General features: G+C 40.0%; 1 protein-coding gene across 1 annotated transcript; it reads right to left on the reverse strand.

Moving 5' to 3' along the window:
• Window positions 1–1,311: 1,311 nt before the first annotated feature.
• On the reverse strand, window positions 1,312–16,090 carry LOC104120451 (uncharacterized). The gene is made up of 6 exons (XM_070192922.1): window positions 15,805–16,090; window positions 15,323–15,712; window positions 15,139–15,259; window positions 1,734–1,928; window positions 1,604–1,654; window positions 1,312–1,452 (listed from the first exon to the last, which is right to left on the reverse strand). The coding sequence occupies exons 3-6, from the start codon at window positions 15,253–15,255 to the stop codon at window positions 1,312–1,314; spliced, it is 504 nt and encodes a 167-aa protein (XP_070049023.1). The 5' UTR covers window positions 15,256–15,259; window positions 15,323–15,712; window positions 15,805–16,090.
• Between the last annotated feature and the right edge of the window lie 2,372 nt (window positions 16,091–18,462).

Genomic DNA, 18,462 nt, shown 5'->3' on the forward strand with positions numbered 1-18,462 from the left:
CTTCAACTTATTAATTTTCCCTGGCCAAATCTTTTTTTGTTTTTCATATTCCCTTCCGTTAAACAACAACTAGTATAAAAAATGATATAGTAGAAACATGTCTTTATTGTAGACTAAATTTGGCGATCACATTCAAAAGAATTAATTCAAAAAAACAAATATATAAATTTCATAGGATTGTATCTATGCGAGGGACCACCAACATTTATGCACAGAAACATGATTAGCAGAGAAGGTTGGATAACTGTAATAAGCCAAAAGCTAAAGTAGATTTCTCAAAATTCACTTCGAGTTCATATACACAGAGGCGGATCCAGAATTTAAATCTTATGGATTCAATTTTAAAATTTTTAACATTAAACCCATTATATTTTTAAAGTTAATGGTTCATATCTATTATTTTTGTAATTTTAATAAGTTTTTACATACAAATTTTTACTCCGCGTCGAAAATTATGGGTTCAGTTGAACCCGTAGTCGGTGAGCTACATCCGCCTCTGCATATACACATCGTCCATAGTTGCAGGGAAAGTAAAATAATGATACAAAATCTCAACCAATAATCAAACATATATTCATAGTAGATATAACTTTGATATGCTGATCAAACTTGAAACCATGACAGCATATATGGCTTTCGTCAATTAAAAAAAAAAAAAAAACTGAAAATAACAAAGACAATTCTACCTTTTTTGTTGGAGAAAATGAAATAGCTTTGAATTGTTCTGTTAATTGAACAATGAACCTGCGTAGAAAGATATCAATGAGCAGGAATCATTCAAGTGACTATTCATTTTCTCCCGTCTCCTTTTTGCCAACTTTTTACTTTTTCTCCTTTTAAAAAAATGAAAAAACATAACTGTTGGTAAATACAAATTTCACAAGTCATTCTTATATGTAGGCCTCTTTATATTCTTATTAATTAACATGTGCCTCCAAAGGGACACATCTCAAGGATTGGTATTGAAATAAAGTTGATTAATTAATACGTCTCCTTAATTCTTTTTGGCCAGCCACCAAATCTAATTATGAAAAATGTGACTCTTAATTTTATCCCATATATGCTATCTATATATTCAAAGCAAGAAACCCTTAATTAAATAGTTAAATTATAGTAATGCCATTCAAACTTGGTCATACTACAGTAACATCTTGTCCATAACAAATGAAAATACCAAACTAACTAAACAGGAAAAGTTCAATACCAGGAAAAACATGAAATGATTGTTCATAACTAATAAAACTAAATAAACAGACATTTCTTGGTTTCTCCAACTGTTACAAATGTAAACAACTTTAATTATGTTGTCTTCTACTTTTTAAATACTCTCCTGATCTTATTTCCTGATAATTGTGCATTTGAATCTTCTTCAACCACTGTTGCCGTATTAGTTATACGTATCTTGACAGGTGTATTTGCAACATCGATTAACTCATTATCTTCAGTGGAATCCTACATACTGAAAACACAAAAACATGTGAAAATCAATATGAAAATCAATAGGTAATCTATAGTTCTTGTTGCTTTATTATTTTATAACATGCAAATCATTACATTAAAAGAATGAATTATGTAAAAAATTTATAATGAGTTGTAAAATCACCGTGATTTCGTTATCTTCATGACTGACTTCGTTATTATTGAAATCTGGATCCTATAAAAAATGTATCATAATTAAAATAAAATTCAATCACAAATAGGAAAATTGAAAAAAATTGAGTATAGAAACATACTTTGAATGTGTTTTCTTGTGGTGAAGGAACGTATTTCTTTATAATTTCCTCGTCGTCAGTAAGCATAATAACTTTTAAAACTTCATCTTTATTCTGATTGTTAGAACTCTTAACCTCAACTTTAAACATGTATCTTTTTTCAACAATATTTTCTATTTCCATTGGACATGAAGAGTCGTCTGCAGCACCAGAAGTCTAACAAAGAAAGACTTTATAATGAGTGTGGTTAACAGAAGCTACAACAACAAAAATAAAAAGTAAATGTAATACGGTGTACATAACTTATTTGTTCCTTATTAGAATCGATTAAATTGTTACAAAGATGATACTTATATTCTCATAGTAAGTGTGTTATTAAGCATAAGCTAAATTGGACGAATAATACACTAAATAAAGCTACTAATTTAAAAAGAGTAAAGTAGAATGCCTCTACGTTCATTGCCTCACTTTTACAATCCATCAAATATTTCACCTACTCAACAACTAATTATAAAAATATTCTTCAACAGATCGTCATGAACCATCATGATCCGTTGAAGAGTAGCACTACTGGGGTTCCCCTATTAGTTAGTAGAGCTTAATCACATAATTGTTTTCATTATCCTGAATAACCAATCATTTAAGTGCATACTTTCTTTTAAACTCCTTAGACTCTTCATACTTCTTACTCGACTCAACCTTCTACAGATATTTTCAGTGCTAAAAGCTTCTATGATTCTTCACTACCGGTTAAACATCTCCAATGATCTCATAGAGTTTGAAATGTGTGGTTTCACCCATTTCTTTTAATTTTGGTTATCCTTTCTCTCCCAGAGTTTGAACATGTGTGTTGAGGTTGAGGTAGGCAATCACTCAACATCTAATATTGTAACGACCCGACCGGTCGTTTCGAGAGTTATAGCCCCGTTTTTTTTATTTCTGTTTTCTTTATGCTCTTAAGCTATATTATAATATACCGAGTTAGTTGGTTCGGGTCCGAAGTCGTTTCGGAGTGGAATAAGACACTTAGTCTCTTATTTAGAACCTTAAGTTGGAAAAGTCAACCGGATGTTGACCTATGTGTAAACGATCTCGGATTTGAATTCCGATGGTTCCGTTAGCTCCGTTAGGTGATTTTGGACTTAGGAGTGTGTCCAGAATGTGATTTGGAGGTCCGTGGTAGAATTAGGCTTGAATTGGCAAAATTAAAAATTTGACGATTTCGGTCGGCAGTGAAAAATTTGATATCGGGGTCGGAATAAAATTTCGGAATGTGGAGTAGGTTAGTAGTGTCATTTGCGACGTGTACGCAAAATTTGAGGTCATTCGGACGTGGTTTGGTTTGTTTCGGCATCGGTTGCCGAATTTGGAAATTTAGAAGTTCTTAGGCTTGAATCCGAGGGTAATTTGGTGTTTGGATGTTGTTTTCAGTGATTCGAAGGTTCGACTAAATTTGTATGTTGATATATAACTTGTTGGTATTTTTGGTTGAGGTCCCGAGGGCCTCGGGGTGATTCTTGGTGGTTAACGGATTTGTCAAAGTTGGAAGATGTAGCTGAAGCTGCTGCTTCTGCTATTTCCGCACTTGCGGAAGGAAGAATCGGAGGTACGGGGCCGCTGGTGCACATGGGGGTTTGCAGGTGCGGGAAATGCTGGGCTAGGCAGGATGCGCAGGTGCGAGAAGACAATCGCATCTGCGAGCCTGCATGTGCGAGACCTAGGGCGCAGGTGCGGAAGGAAGGAAGAAGGCTGGCTTCGCAGATGCGGCGCACCACGCGCAGGTGCGATAGGTTGGCCGTATATGCCGAACCTAGGCGTTTAAGTGACTTGCGCAGGTACAGTTGTTGGGACTGCAGGTGCGGTCACGCGGGTGCAAGTAAAAGACCGCGGGTGCGAGAAGCCTGGGCAGAAGGTACATATTGCACACTTCGCGAATTTTTGGTGCATTCTTCACCATTTCTATTCGGTTTTGGAGCTTTTGGAGAGATTTGAAGAGGGAATCAAGGGGGTTTTCATTGAGGTAAGTTACTTGAGCCCTAATACTCGTATATATGGTGATTTTCCATTGTTTAATCATGTAATTAGTGAAAATGAGGGGTTAGGGCTTGGGATTTTTGGAGAAGTAATTTAAGGATTTGAAGGACCAAACGATGTCGGATTTTGATGAATTTGGTATGGTTAGACTCGTGAGTGAATGGTCTTTCAAGTTTTGTAAATTTTGTCAGATTTCGAGACGTGGGCCCGGGGGACGGGTTTGAGCAATTTTGGGTTTTGGTCTAATTTTATAGCTTTTCTTGTGGAATTCATTCCATTAGCGTGTATTGATGGTATTGTACTGATTGTGAATAGATTCGGAGCATTTGGAGGCCGAGTCCATAGGCAAGAGCATTGCGGGGTAGAGATTTGACCGGTTTGAGGTAAGTAATGATTGTAAATCTAGTCTTGAGGGTATGAAACCCCGAATTTTTGTATCATTCTACTATTTTGAGGTGACACACATACTAGGTGACCGGCGTATGGACGTGCACTGTTGGGGATTGTGACTTGGTCCATCCCGTAGCAACTGTAAAGTTGTATATTTTGTGAAAATTATATGATACTTATATGTTTTAGAAAGAGTTTCTGTAAATTGGGTTGAATGCCATATTTGGGCCTTGTGCCAGTGCTGTTTGGACCCTTAGGGGCCTTTTCTTACTATCCTCTCACTGTTTTCGATTGAAAATTTATACTCAGTCATGGTTATACTTGTTTACTACATAACTCAGTTTTATAACTCTATTTTGATCCATATAAATATTTCTTTGGGCCGAATGCCCTATTTTTACTGAAATGTCCGAGTGGCTTGAGAGGTTTGTGACTGAGTAAGACTGAGGGCCTGATTTGTGAGGACATTTATGCGATCGGGCTGCACGCAGCAGCATGTTTGATATAGGCCGAGGGCCTGAGTGATTTATGCCATTATTTGGCTTGATATAGCGCTTGGGCTGAAGGAGCCCCTCCGGAGTCTGTAAACACCCCCAGTGAGCGCAGGTACCTACTGAGTGCGAGTGCCGAGTTCTGAGTGACTGTGAGGCATAAGTGATTGTGAGGTATGCCCGAATGGCAAGAGTGATGAGGTATGCCCGAGTAGAAAGAGTGATTGTGAGGTATGCCCGAGTGGCACGAGTGACTGCAAGGTTTGCCCGAGGGACTGTTTATGATTTCATCATTTTTGCTCACCTTTGCATTGAGCCTTTTTTTGAAAAACTGTTGAAAAATATCTTTAAATGATTTTTACTGGAACCGAGTTTAATCGAGATGATTTGATTCAAACACTGATTTTTAAAGCATGTTGTACTTTACTGATTTTTTTGATATGAACTTGATATGCTTTATTGCTCGTCACTACTACTCAGTCTTTATTTATTATTGTTACTTACTGAGTTGGCGTACTCACGTTACTCCCTACACCTTGTGTGCAGATCCAGGTGTAGCTGGACAAAGTAGCGGTTGTTGATTATTCTGGTTGCAGATTTTCTCGGAGATAGCAAGGTAGCTGCTTGGCGACCGCAACCCCTGCTCTTCCCCCTCTTATCTTCCTTTAGTTGTATTTAGCTATTTTCCAGACTATGTTAGTCTTGATATTGTCAGACAAATGGTAGTAGATTCTCATGACTAGTGACACCCCAATATCGGGCTTTTCTTTTCCGTAATTTTTTGTTTGATTTGAACTCCTTTACGAAGGTTTTTACGTTAAATAGCCTTGAAATTATCTTTGAAATAAAAATATCGGTTTGTTTTGAAAATGAGTCGGCTTGCCTAGTTCCATGATAGGCGCCATTATGACAGGGGTTAGTTTGGGTCGTGATAGATTGGTATCAGAGCCTAGGTTACATAGGTCTCAGAGTCATGAGCGGGTTTAGTAGAGTCTTGCGGATCAGTACGGAGACGTATGTACTTATCTTTGAGAGGCTGCAGAACCTTTAGGAAGATTCCACATTCTTGAATGCTTGTCGTGCGAATCTATTGATTCTAGTAACTAAAAATCTGTTGTTTCATTCTCTCACAGATGGTGAGGACTCGTACTACCGTTCAAGAGGGCCAGCCACCAGTACCACCAGCGAGGGCCGCAAGAGGCCGAGGCCGTGGTAGAGGCCGTGGTAGGGGCAGAGGTGCAGCTCATACAACAACTAGGGTAGTACCTGCAGATCCACCAGTTGTCCCAGGTCAAGACCAGATTCTAGTTGTTGATGCACCAGCTCAGGCACCACCTGTGCCTATTGTGATTCCAGGCCTTCAAGAGGCCCTAGTTCAAATTTTGACAGCGTGTACCGGCCTTGCTCAGGTGATCTCTATCTCGATGGTCGTAGCCACTTCTCAGGCCAGGGGAGGCACTCAGATTACCGTCGCTCGCACACCCGAGCAAGTTGTTCAGGGACTTTAGACACCGGAGGCACCACCAGGCTAGCTGGTTGTAGTTGCTCAGGATTATGTGGTTGCTTCTATGCCTGAGGATGATCAGTGTAGGTTGGAGAGGTTTGGGAGACTCCAACCACCACCTTTCAGTGGCACAGAGAGAGAGGATGCTCAGGACTTTTTGGACAGGTGTCAGAGGATACTCCGTACTGTTGGTGTTCTGGAGACTTGTGGGGTCTCCTTCACTACTTCAGTTTCTGGGGCTGCACTCAGATGGTGGGAGACTTACGAGAGGCGTAGGCCTATTGGCGCAGCACCCCTTACTTGGCAGCAGTTCTCTGTGGTCATTTTGGAGAAGTTCGTGCCTCGATCCCGCAGAAAGGAGCTGCGAAGACAGTTTGAGCGGCTTCTCCAGGGTGATATATCTGTAACGCAGTATGAGATGTGGTTCTCTGAGTTGGCCCGTCATTCTATCTGGTTGGTTCCCACACACAGGGAGAGGATCATGAGGTTTATTGATGGCCTCACTTATCAGCTACAGTTGCTCATGACCAGAGAGAGGGTTTCAGGTGTTACTTTTGATGAGGTTGTCGACATTACTCGGCAGATTGAGGTGGTTTGCGGTCAGGGGAGGGTTGAGAGGGTGGCCAAGAGGCCTCGTGGTCAGGGTGGATTAAGCGATGCTCCTTTTGGGGGTCAGTTCCAGCAGGATAGAGGTTATCATTTCAGACAGGCTCAGTCAGCTCGGCCATTTCACCGTGGTTTATCATCTGGCCATGGTTCTCACAGTTCTCATCAGGGCCACTCATCACTTAATTCCCTTCCAGGCCAGAGTTTGTCCCATGCTCCACCTGTTCAGGGCTTTTCCATACCAGGTTCTTCTACCAGTTATCCTAGTGCTAGGGGTTCCCTTCAGTTCCCGCCATAAGCACCAGGGATTTGTTTTGAGTGTGGGGAGTTTGGGCATATGTGGAGGCAGTGTCCTCGTCGTCATATAGGTCTATCTTAGTAGAGGAGTCAACCTCCGACTTCAGCACCAGTTACCTCACCACCTGCACAGTCAGCTCGGGGTGGAGGTCAATCAGCTAAGGGTCGCCCTAGAGGGCGAGGCAGATCAGGGGGTGGCCAGGCCCGTTTCTATGCCCTCCCTTCCAGACTAGATGCTATTGATTCAGATGCTGTGATTACAGGTATTGTCTCAGTTTGTCACCGAGATGCCTCAGTATTATTTGACCCTGGTTCCACGTATTCATATGTTTCTTCGTATTTTGCCCATTTTCTGGATTTGCCTCGTGAGTCTTTAGTTTCATATGTTCATGTGTCTACTCTTATTGGTGATACTATTATTGTGGACCGCGTATATCGGTCATGTGTGGTGACTATTGGGGGTCTGGAGACCCAAATGGACCTTTTGCTGCTCAATATAGTTGACTTTGATGTGATATTGGGTATGGATTGGTTATCTCCATGTCATGTTGTTCTAGATTGTCACGCTAAGATGATGACGTTGGCTATACCGGGATTTCCGAGGGTAGAGTGGAGCGGTTCTGTAGATTATGTACCAAGTAGGGTGATTTCATATTTGAAGGCTCAGCGCATGGTTGAGAAGGGTTGCCTATCTTATTTGGCTTTTGTGAGGGATGTTAGTACAGAAACTCCTGTCATTGATTATGTTTTGGTGGTACGTGATTTTCCGGATGTGTTTCCTGTAGACCTGTCGGGCATGCCCCCTGACAGGGATATTGACTTTGGTATTGATTTGGTGCCGGACACTCAGCCCATTTCTATTCCACCATATCGTATGGTACCGGCGGAGTTGAAGGAATTGAAAGAACAGCTTCAGGAACTCCTTGATAAGGGGTTTATTCGGCCTAGTGTGTCACCTTGGGTTGCACCGATTCTATTTGTGAAGAAGAAGGATGGTTCCATGAGAATGTGTATTGATTACAGGCAGTTGAACAAGGTCACAGTCAAGAACAAGTATCCTTTGCCTCTTATTAATGATTTATTTGACTAGCTTCAGGGAGCGAGGGTGTTCTCCAAGATTGATTTGAGGTCCAGTTATCACCAACTGAAGATTCGGGATTAAGATATTCTTAAGACAACTTTTAGGACCCGATATGGCCATTATGAGTTCTTGGTGATGTCTTTTGGGTTGACCAATACGTTCATGCATTTGATGAATAGTGTATTCCAGCCCTATTTGGACTCATTCATTGTTGTATTCATTGATGACATCCTGGTGTACTCTCGTAGCCAGGAGGAGCACGCTCAGTATTTGAAGATTGTATTACAGAGATTGAGGGAGGAGAAGTTGTATGCAAAGTTCTCCAAATGAGATTTTTGGCTCAGTTCAGTAGCATTCTTGGGACACGTGGTATCCAGTGAGGGTATTCAGGTTGATCCGAAGAAGATAGAGGCGGTTCAGAGTTGGCCCAGACCGTCCTCAACTACAGAGATTCAGAGCTTTCTCGGTTTGGCTAGTTATTACCATCGGTTCGTTCAGAGTTTCTCGTCTATTGCTTCGCCCTTGACCAGATTGACCCAAAAGGGTGCTCCATTCAGGTGGTCGAATCAGTGTGAGGAGAGCTTTCAGAAGCTCAAGACTTCTTTGGCCACAACTCCAGTGTTAGTTCTGCCATCAGCTTCAGGTTCTTACACCGTGTATTGTGATACCTCGAGGATAGGCATTGATTGTGTTTCGATGCAGGAGGGTAGGGTGATTGCCTATGCCTCGCGCTAGTTGAAGACCCATGAGAAGAACTATCTTGTCCATGATCTTGAGTTGGCAGCCATTATTCACGCCATGAAGATTTGGCGTCACTATTATTATGGGGTTCATTGTGAGATCTATACTGATCACCGGAGTCTGCAGCATCTGTTTAAGCAGAAGGATCTTAACTTGTGTCAGCGGAGATGGTTGGAGCTTCTTAAGGACTATGATATCACTATTTTATACCATCCGGGGAAGGCCAATGTGGTGGCCCATGCTTTGAGTCGTCGGGCAGAGAGTTTGGGGAGCTTAGCATACCTTCCAGCAGCAGAGAGGCCTTAGTCCTTGGATGTTCAGGCCTTAGTGGGACAGCTTGTGATATTGGATATTTCGGAGCCTAGTCGGGTATTGGCTTGTGTAGTCTCCAGGTCTTCTCTTTATGACCGAATCAGGGAGCGTCAGTATGATGACACCCACTTGATCGTTCTTCAAGACAGGGTTTGGAGAGGTGATGCTAGGGATGTGACTATTGGTGATGATGGCATGTTGAGGATGCAAGGACGGATATGTATGCCTAATGTAGATGGGCTTCAAGAGTTGATTCTTGAGGAGGCCCATAGCTCGCGGTATTTCATCCATCCTGGTGCCGCGAAGATGTACCAGGATTTGAGACAGCACTATTGGTGGAGGCAGATGAAGAAGAATATAGTTAGGTTTGTAGCTTGGTGTCTCAACTATCAGCAGGTTAAGTATGAGCATCAGAGGCCGGGTGGCTTGCTTCAAAGATTAGACATTCCGGAGTAGAAGTGGGAGCGGATCACCATGGACTTTGTAGTTGGGATCTCACGGACTTCGAGGAAGTTCGATGCTATTTGGGTTATTATGGATCGGCTGACCAAGTCTGCACACTTCATTCCAGTTGGTACTACTTACTCTTCAGAGCGGTTGGCTGAGATTTACATCCGAGAGATTGTTCGCATGTATGGTGTCCTAGTTTCCATCATTTCAGATATGGGCAGTCAGTTTACAGCGCAGTTTTGGAGGGCAGTGTAGCGAGAGTTGGGTACTCAAGTTGAGTTAAGCAGAGCTTTTCACCCTCAAACGGACGGTTAGTCCAAGCGCACTATTCAGATATTGGAGGACATGTTGTGCATTTATGTCATTGGCTTTGGGGGTTCATAGGACCAGTTTCTGCCACTCGCGGAGTTTGCATATAATAACAGTTATCAGTAGAGTATATAGATAGCTCTGTACGAGGCTTTATATGGGAGGAGCTGTAGATCTCCGGTTGGATAGTTTGAGCCGGGTGAGGCTAGGCACTTGGGTACAGACTTGGTCCAGGATGTATTAGATAAGGTGAAATTGATTCAGGAGCGGCTTCGTACGGCGCAGTCTAGGCAGAAGAGCTATGCAGACAGGAAGGTCCGTGATGTATCTTTCATGGTTGGGGAGAAGGTTTTGCTAAAGGTATCACCCATGAAGGGTGTTATGAGGTTTGGGAAGAGGGGCAAGTTGAGCCCCCGGTTCATTGGGCCTTTCGAGGTGCTTCAGAGTATTGGGAAGATGGCTTATAAGCTTGCCTTGCCACCCAGCTTATCGAGCAGTATTTCATGTTTCCATGCTCCGGAAGTATATTGGAGATCCGTCCCATGTTTTGGACTTCAGCACAGTTCAGTTGGAGGGTGACATGACTTATGATGTGCAGCCGGTGGCTATTTTGGATCGGTAGGTTCGAAGGTTGAGGTCAAAGGATATATCTTCAGTGAAGGTGCAGTGGAGAGGTCAGCCTTTGGAGCTGATATCCATGCCTATTCGAGACTCCAGGTATATTTCTAGACCCGTTTGAGGACGAACAGTTGTTTAAGAGAGGGAGGATGTAACGACCCGGCCGGTTGTTTCGGGAGTTATATCCCCGTTTTTTCCATTTATGTTTCCTTTATGCTCTTAAGCTATATTATGATATATCGAGTTAGTTGGTTTGGGTCCGGAGTGGTTTTAGAGTGGAATGAGGCACTTAGTCTCTTATTTAGAACCTTAAATTGGAAAAGTCAATCGGATATTGACCTATGTGTAAACGATCTCGGATTTGAATTTTGATTGTTCCGTTAGCTCTGTTAAGTGATTTTGGACTTAGGAGTGCGTCCGAAATATAATTTGGAGCTCCGTGGTAGAATTGGGCTTGAATTGGCGAAATTAGAAATTTGGCAATTTCGGTCGGCAGTGGAAAATTTGATATCGGGGTCGGAATGAAATTTCGGAAGTTAGAGTAGGTTTGTAGTGTCATTTGCGACGTGCGTGCAAAATTTGAGGTCATTCGGACGTGGTTTGGTTGGTTTTGGCATCAGTTGCCGAATTTGGAAATTTAGAAGTTCTTAGACTTGAATCCGAGGGTAATTTGGTATTTGGATGTTGTTTTGAGTGATTCGAAGGTTCAACTAAGTTTGTATATTGATATATAACTTGTTGGTATTTTTGGTTGAGGTCTTGAGGGCCTCGGGGTGATTCCGGGTGGTTAACGGATATGTCAAAGTTGGAATATGCAGCTGAAGCTGTTGCTTCTGCTATTTCCGCACCTGCGGAAGGAAGAATCGCAGGTGCGGGGCCGCTGGTGCACATGGAGGTTCACAGGTACGGGAAATGCTGGGCTAGGAAGGATGCGCAGGTGCGAGAAGACTATCGCATCTGCGAACCCGCAGGTGCGAGACCTGGGGCGCAGATGCGGAAGGAAGGAAGAAGGATGGCATCGTAGATGCGGCGCGCCACGCGCAGGTGCACAAGCGCAGGTACGACAAGTTGGCCGCAGATGCCGAACCTGGGCGTTTAAGTGACTTGCGCAGGTGCGGTTGTTGGGACCGCAGGTCCGGTCACGCGGGTGCCAGTAAAAGGCCGCAGGTGCGAGAAGCCTGGGCAGAAGGTACATATTGCACACTTCGCAAATCTTTGGTGCATTCTTCACCATTTCTATTCGGTTTTGGAGCTTTTGGGAGAGATTTGAAGAGGGAATCAAGGGGGTATTCATTGAAGTAAGTTACTTGAGCCCTAATACTCGTATATATGGTGATTTTCCGTTGTTTAATCATGTAATTAATGAAAATGAGGGGTTAGGGCTTGGGATTTTTGGAGACGTAATTTAAGGATTTGAAGGACCAAACGATGTCGGATTTGATGAATTTGGTATGGTTAGACTCGCGAGTGAATGGTCTTTCTAGTTTTTAAATTTTGTCGGATTTTGAGACGTGGGCCCGGGGGCCGGGTTTGAGCCAATTTCGGATTTTGGTCTAATTTTATAGCTTTTCTTGTGAAATTCATTCCATTGTCATGTATTGATGGTATTGTACTGATTATGAATAGATTCGGAGCATTTGGAGGCCGAGTCCAGAGGCAAGAGCATTGCGGGGTAGAGATTTGATCGGTTTGAGGTAAGTAACGATTGTAAATCTAGTCCTGAGGGTATGAAACCCCGGATTTTTGTATCATTCTACTATTTTGAGGTGACGCACATGCTAGGTGATGGGCGCGTGGGCATACACTGTTGGGGATTGTGACTTGGTCCGTCCCGTAGCAACTGTAAAGTTGCATATTTTGTGGAAATTATATGATACTTATATGTTTTAGAAAGAGTTTCTGTAAATTGGGTTGAACGCCATGTTTGGGCCTTGTGCCAGTGCTGTTTGGACTCTTAGGGGCCTTTTCTTACTATCCTCTCACTATTTTCGATTGAAAATCTATACTCAGTCATGGTTATACTTGTTTACTGCATAACCCAGTTTTATGACTCTATTTTGATACATATAAATGTTGTTTTGGGCCGAATGCCCTGTTTTTACTAAAATGCCCGAGTGGCTTGAGAGGTTTATGACTGAGTGAGGCCGATGGCCTAATTTATGAAGATATTTATGGTATCGGGTTGCATGCTGTAACATGTTTGATATAGGCCGAAGGCCTGAGTGATTTATGCCATGATTTAGCTTGATATAGCGCTTGGGCTGAAGGAGCCCCTCCGGAGTCTGTACACACACCAGTGAGCGCAAGTACCTACTGAGTGCGAGTGCTGAGTGACTGTGAGGCATGAGTGATTGTGAGGTATGCCCGAGTGGCAAGAGTGATGGTGAGGTATGCCCGAGTGGCAAGAGTGATTGTGAGGTATGCCCGAGTGGCACGAGTGACTGCGAGGTTTGCCCGATGGGCTGTTTATGATTTCATCATTTTTGCTCACCTTTGCATTGAGCCTTTGTTTGAAAAACTGTTGAAAAATATCTTTAAATGATTTTTATTGGAACCGAGTTTAATCGAGATGATTTGATTCAAACACTGATTTTTAAAGCATGTTGTACTTTACTGAATTTTTGTGATATGAACTTGATATGCTTTATTACTCGTCACTACTGCTCAATCTTTATTTATTATTGTTACTTACTGAGTTGGCATACTCACGTTACTCCCTGTACCTTGTGTGCAGATCCAGGTGTAGCCGGACACGGTAGCGGTTGTTGATTATTCTGGTTGCAAATTTTATCGGAGATAGCAAGGTAGCTGTTTGGCGACCGCAACCCCTGCTCTTCCCCCTCTTATCTTCCTTTAGTTGTATTTAACTATTTTTCAGACTATGTTAGTCTTGATATTGTCAGACAAATGGTAGTAGATGCTCATATCTAGTGACACTCCAATATCGGGCTTTTTTTTTCCGTAATTTTTTGTTTGATTTGAACTCCTTTACGAAGGTTTTTACGTTAAATAGCCTTGAAATTATCTTTAAAATGAAAATATGAGTTTGTTTTGGAAATGAATCGGCTTGCCTAGTTCCACGATAGGTGCCATCACGATAAGGGTTAGTTTGGGTCGTGACAAATACCAGATAGTTTTCAAGAAGTGAATAGAAGAATTTAGTGTGTGATTTGATTGTTAATTATAATTGTTACTGGAGCACGAAAAAATTGCAGTAACGTATAAATTTTACCGGTATATCAGTGGGGAAATTTATGCCAAATCATTAAATCTTCGGGTACCTCCAACTTAACAGACTCTTGGTTTATATCTTCTACTTTCATATTGAATTAATGTATGTATTCGAGCTTTCATACAATACTTGTAAACAAAAGTAGATTTCCTTGAATCTATGGTGCTTTTTAAGTGTTTAACTGCAAAAAAACAAATTCAGATTTTAAAGAACTTCAAAACAAAGTGAAACTATAGCGATAAGCAAAAAATGAAGAACTATTAAAAACAGATGTTAACTTTTTCAGTGATTAACTACAACTATTTTCACTTTAGCGAAACTCAGGGACATCTAAAAACAAAGAACTATAACCATCCTTTCAAATTTCTTAAACCTCTCAAGTAAATGTAATAAGAGCAGTACAGATTTAGCAATAAGCTCATTTATAATTTAAAAATCATATGTTAATGACTTTGTAATTTAAACTTAAAAGAACTTTGACGTTATTGGTTAAAGTAAAGTCCTTTCAAGTTTATCAGTCCTCACATGCATATAGATACAAAGTCAACTACCCCATATATAAGAAGGAAAGGACACTAGAAATTCGGCAAAAATCGACCAAGGTCGACCGATCAATTTTGGTCGGTCAAACAATCGATCAAAGTTGGTCAGTTTTTTAAAATATTTTATTTTTTAATTTTATTTTATGAAACCGACCAACTTTGGTTAGTTTTCTTTGGCGTAAAAATGCGGGAAACTATTTTTGAGTCCCGCGAAATTTATTTTTCAAGAAACCGACCAACTTTGGTCGGTTTTTTAATTAAAATAAATAAAATTAATATTAAAAAACCGACCAAAATTGGTCAGTTAATTCGGCCGGTCATTTTAAAAAACCGACCAACTTTGGACGGTAATTTTATTTTTTAATAAAACCGACCAACTTTAGTCGGTTATTTTCGTGCGAAAATACAATTAAAGAGTATAAATCAAATAAAAGACAGTCTTAAAATAAAATGCACCAATGGTCTAGTGGTAGAATAGTATCATGCCACAGTACAGACCCCGGTTCGATTCCCAGATGGAGAACTTTTGATTACATAATTTAAAAACCGACCAACTTTGGTCGGATTTTTTTGCAATATTATTTTTTTGAATTTAATTGACCGACCAACTTTGGTCGGTATGCCTTTCCGACCGTCAAAATACCGTCCACACATAAATGATCGTGTTTTGGTCGGTAATTGACCATAACTGACCAACTTTGGTCGGTTGTTTTGGCCGGTGTTTAGCGGATTTCTAGTAGTGGGAGATGCAGGGGAATGGATCATGTACCACTTCTTTCAATGTTGATGGTCTTATATTTCTAAGCAGTTGTATTATACCTCAAATAGAGCATCCTTTAAATCATTTGCCGGCTTTTCGATAATCTTAGTTTCTTCCCGATCCCACAACAGCAAAGAAATTGTACCGGTGCAATCCATCACTTTAACTTGTAGCATGTACCTGGAAAGAGTTTGTATTTTTACAATCATATAATAGTAAAGAAACTATAAATTACAGTCATACCTATGAGTGGCAGATTGAATCTGCTCGCATTTTTTACAATAGAATTTATTCCTCTCTTTGTCTAGTTTCTTTGCGCAATTTTTGCATGCTAAATAACACCATCCACGGTCTAATTCAACGTAAAAAATAGTCGCTACAATTCAGAAATTTTCTGGCTGCACATAAAAATTGCATATACAATTGTTATGTAGACAAAGATAACATAAAAGTTGTGGTAATTAAAAAGTATAAAATATTAAAAAGTAGGTACTCACATCCTTATAGTCACCCAAATCCTCAATATTTTTAACTTCAATACTTCTAGATGCTAGCTCGTTAGCAACAGAATGAGTTTTGTGAGATGTAATTTGAGTAATTCTTTGTGAGCTTTCTCCACGCACAGAAACCATTCTGTTTCATTTTTTAACTTGAGATACGTTAATAAATATTAAGACTAAAATTTAGGATGAAATAGCCTTAAATTTAGCCCAACTTATAGAGACCTAGAGCAAAAGTCAACAACTTGAGGAAGATTTGAATTGATCCAAAATTTCGACGCGTGCCAAGTGTTCCTCACCGAATATTGTTTTGCAGCTTAAAAGTAATTTTTATGAGTTTACTAATTGTATAGAAACATTGTATTGCAAAGTAAGTACGCAATTTAATAATCTCGATATCGGTGTGCTCTAATCAATTGCATGACGACGACAACGGGCTTATCATTGGATCCATTCAAATATGGCTTGATCTGTTCCACAAAGTCTCCCCAAGAGAGTTGCATAAATGTTGTTGCTCCTACAATTATTATAAGGTTAAGCATAGGAATCAAAATAAAGAATTGTTGAAATATTTAGTTAATTGAATAAATTGTGGCGAGCTTACTCATAATCTTGTATCTCAATGTTCATATACATATGGATGTTATCATCTGGCTTGATAGACTCTACGTCCTCATAACTTACAACTTCGCCAATGACATCTACAAAACAAGGAAATATGTGCAAAATTAGTAATCATTATAGACAATATAAATGAAGATTGTAAAATAATTAAACAGTTAGATGTATATTCCAAAGGCAGCTGGTATCAATTTTTTTGAGTTTTATTAAAAGGGAAGGTTTCAGAGAATGTAAAGAAAAGTGTGGGCATGAACTCCATTAGCTACCTATGGAAGTAAGAGATCAAAAGCTAACCTTAGGCCTTCATAAAATCACTGAAATACTATATGTAAATACTATGTAAAGTAGTACTAAGAATATACCGATGTACTGGAGATCTTCAGAGAAATGGTACATCACTAACCTTTCTTTAGTTCCATACGCCTATAAAGGCCTTCTAGAAATCAGATTATGATTTTCGACAGAGGATTTAACAATGTCAAGAAATTTAACTTTAATCTAAAACTTAATCTTTGATCTTATGTACTGTAATTAGTATTGATTTAGTTCACACTTAGAACTCATAAGATAGAAAACAAATAAGGCAAAGTAAAATGAAACTGGAAAAAATGAGAGAAATTTAATTACCAAATAGCTCAGTATTATTAAATTCTTGGGGATTTGACAGCTGCTCATAGGTTCTAAATTTGAAAATACACATGTTAAAATGTGGATCATGTATTTCGTCAACAGTGGTCTTATGCGTGAACATCAACTTAAACTTGTTGTCATTGGTCTTCAGCTTCGTATTATTTGGACAAATCACGAAATTCTTCATGATGTACAAACCCATTTTCTTAATTTCTTGTTTGAACCTTTGGATAAAAGACCTGCCAATATTTGCGTTAATGCGGTCGCCCTACAAAATAACTCAATTAGTTAAAATGACTAAGTTATTCTGTATATGACTATAATATACTTACGCATATGTAAACAATGACAAAATAGAAAGTAATTATAAAGTTTTAAACAATACCTTTTCATCCATCATAACAATCTCAATTGAAAAAGGGCTGTCAGGCCTGTCGCGATCCGGATTTTTCCAAAACCTGACAATACGAACCTTTAACATCCAATTCATTGACTTGCTGTTAATTTTACTAATAAAATTGATTTCAGCCGCCATTATATCCTGCAATAGACAGAGGTATTTGTAAATATAAGTAGAAACTAAAACTTCACGGAAATATTTGTTAAAGGAATACAATTGTTCATGAAATACAAATCTTACCAATCACCTCCAGTACTCTAGAATTGTCGTTTGATATGCACACGATGGAAAAAGTACAGAACTATATATTGTAAAAGTAGAACTGATTTGATAAAAATGTGAAATTGTCATGACCCAAAATCCCACCCGTCGTGATGGCACCTATCTCGATACTAGGCCAGCCGACAACACCAATAACCCACACTTTCTTTTAAATATGAAAAATATGATAATTAAGTTTAAGAGTAAATTCTACAAATACTGGATATAAAAATACTAATAAAATCCGGTATCACCGAGTACATGAGCATCTATACATTACAAGTCTGGAAAACCCGATCTATAATAATCTGAGATCAAATACCATAAATAAAAGGATAGGGAAGGAGAGACAAGGTCTGCGAAATATAGCAGTTACATCTGAATCTCCGGAAAAATTAACTGTGTGAAAGAATCAACACCCGCTGTGTCCGGGATCACTTGGATCTGCACACGAAGTGCAGGGTGTAGTATGAGTACAACCAACTCAGTAAGTTACAATAATAAATAAAAAACTAAAAGTAGTGACGAGCTTCTCAGCTAAGTCCAAATACAGTACTTTCCAATAAAAAAGAGTAGGCATACTCGCAAATTCAACATTTAATATTTCACTGAAATTTCATATCGAGTTTGACCAAAACTAAAAATAATATTTTTCAAAAATCTTCAAAATAGTGATATATGACAGTTGAAATGCAGCAAATAATGAAATTAATGCATCCTCTCAGAGTAACAGTCACTCAGTCCTCCCATTCATTCCAACATCACATTTACTCTTTCCTCACACTCACTCATTCCTCACAGTCACTCATCAATCGGTACTAGGCACTCGCACTCAGTAGGTACATGCGCTTACTGGGAGTGTGTATAGACTCCGGAGGTGCTCCTTCAGCCCAAGAGCTATATCAAGCCAATCATGGCATATAACAATGAAACAGGATGCGGCATGCAGCCCGATCCCATAAATATCATCA

Source organism: Nicotiana tomentosiformis, chromosome 2, assembly GCF_000390325.3.
Source record: "Nicotiana tomentosiformis chromosome 2, ASM39032v3, whole genome shotgun sequence".
Lineage (NCBI taxonomy): Eukaryota > Viridiplantae > Streptophyta > Magnoliopsida > Solanales > Solanaceae > Nicotiana > Nicotiana tomentosiformis.

What these genes read in the sequence shown, in the direction of transcription:
- LOC104120451 (XM_070192922.1), bottom strand. Translation starts at nt 15,255, where the DNA reads ATGCTACAAGTTAAAGTGATGGATTGCACCGGTACAATTTCTTTGCTG. An exon ending in CACAAGAAAACACATTCAAA is followed by an intron (nt 1,655 to 1,733) that starts GTATGTTTCTAT and finishes CATTTTTTATAG; the next exon opens with GATCCAGATTTCAATAATAA. An exon ending in ATGAAGATAACGAAATCACG is followed by an intron (nt 1,453 to 1,603) that starts GTGATTTTACAA and finishes TTCAGTATGTAG; the next exon opens with GATTCCACTGAAGATAATGA.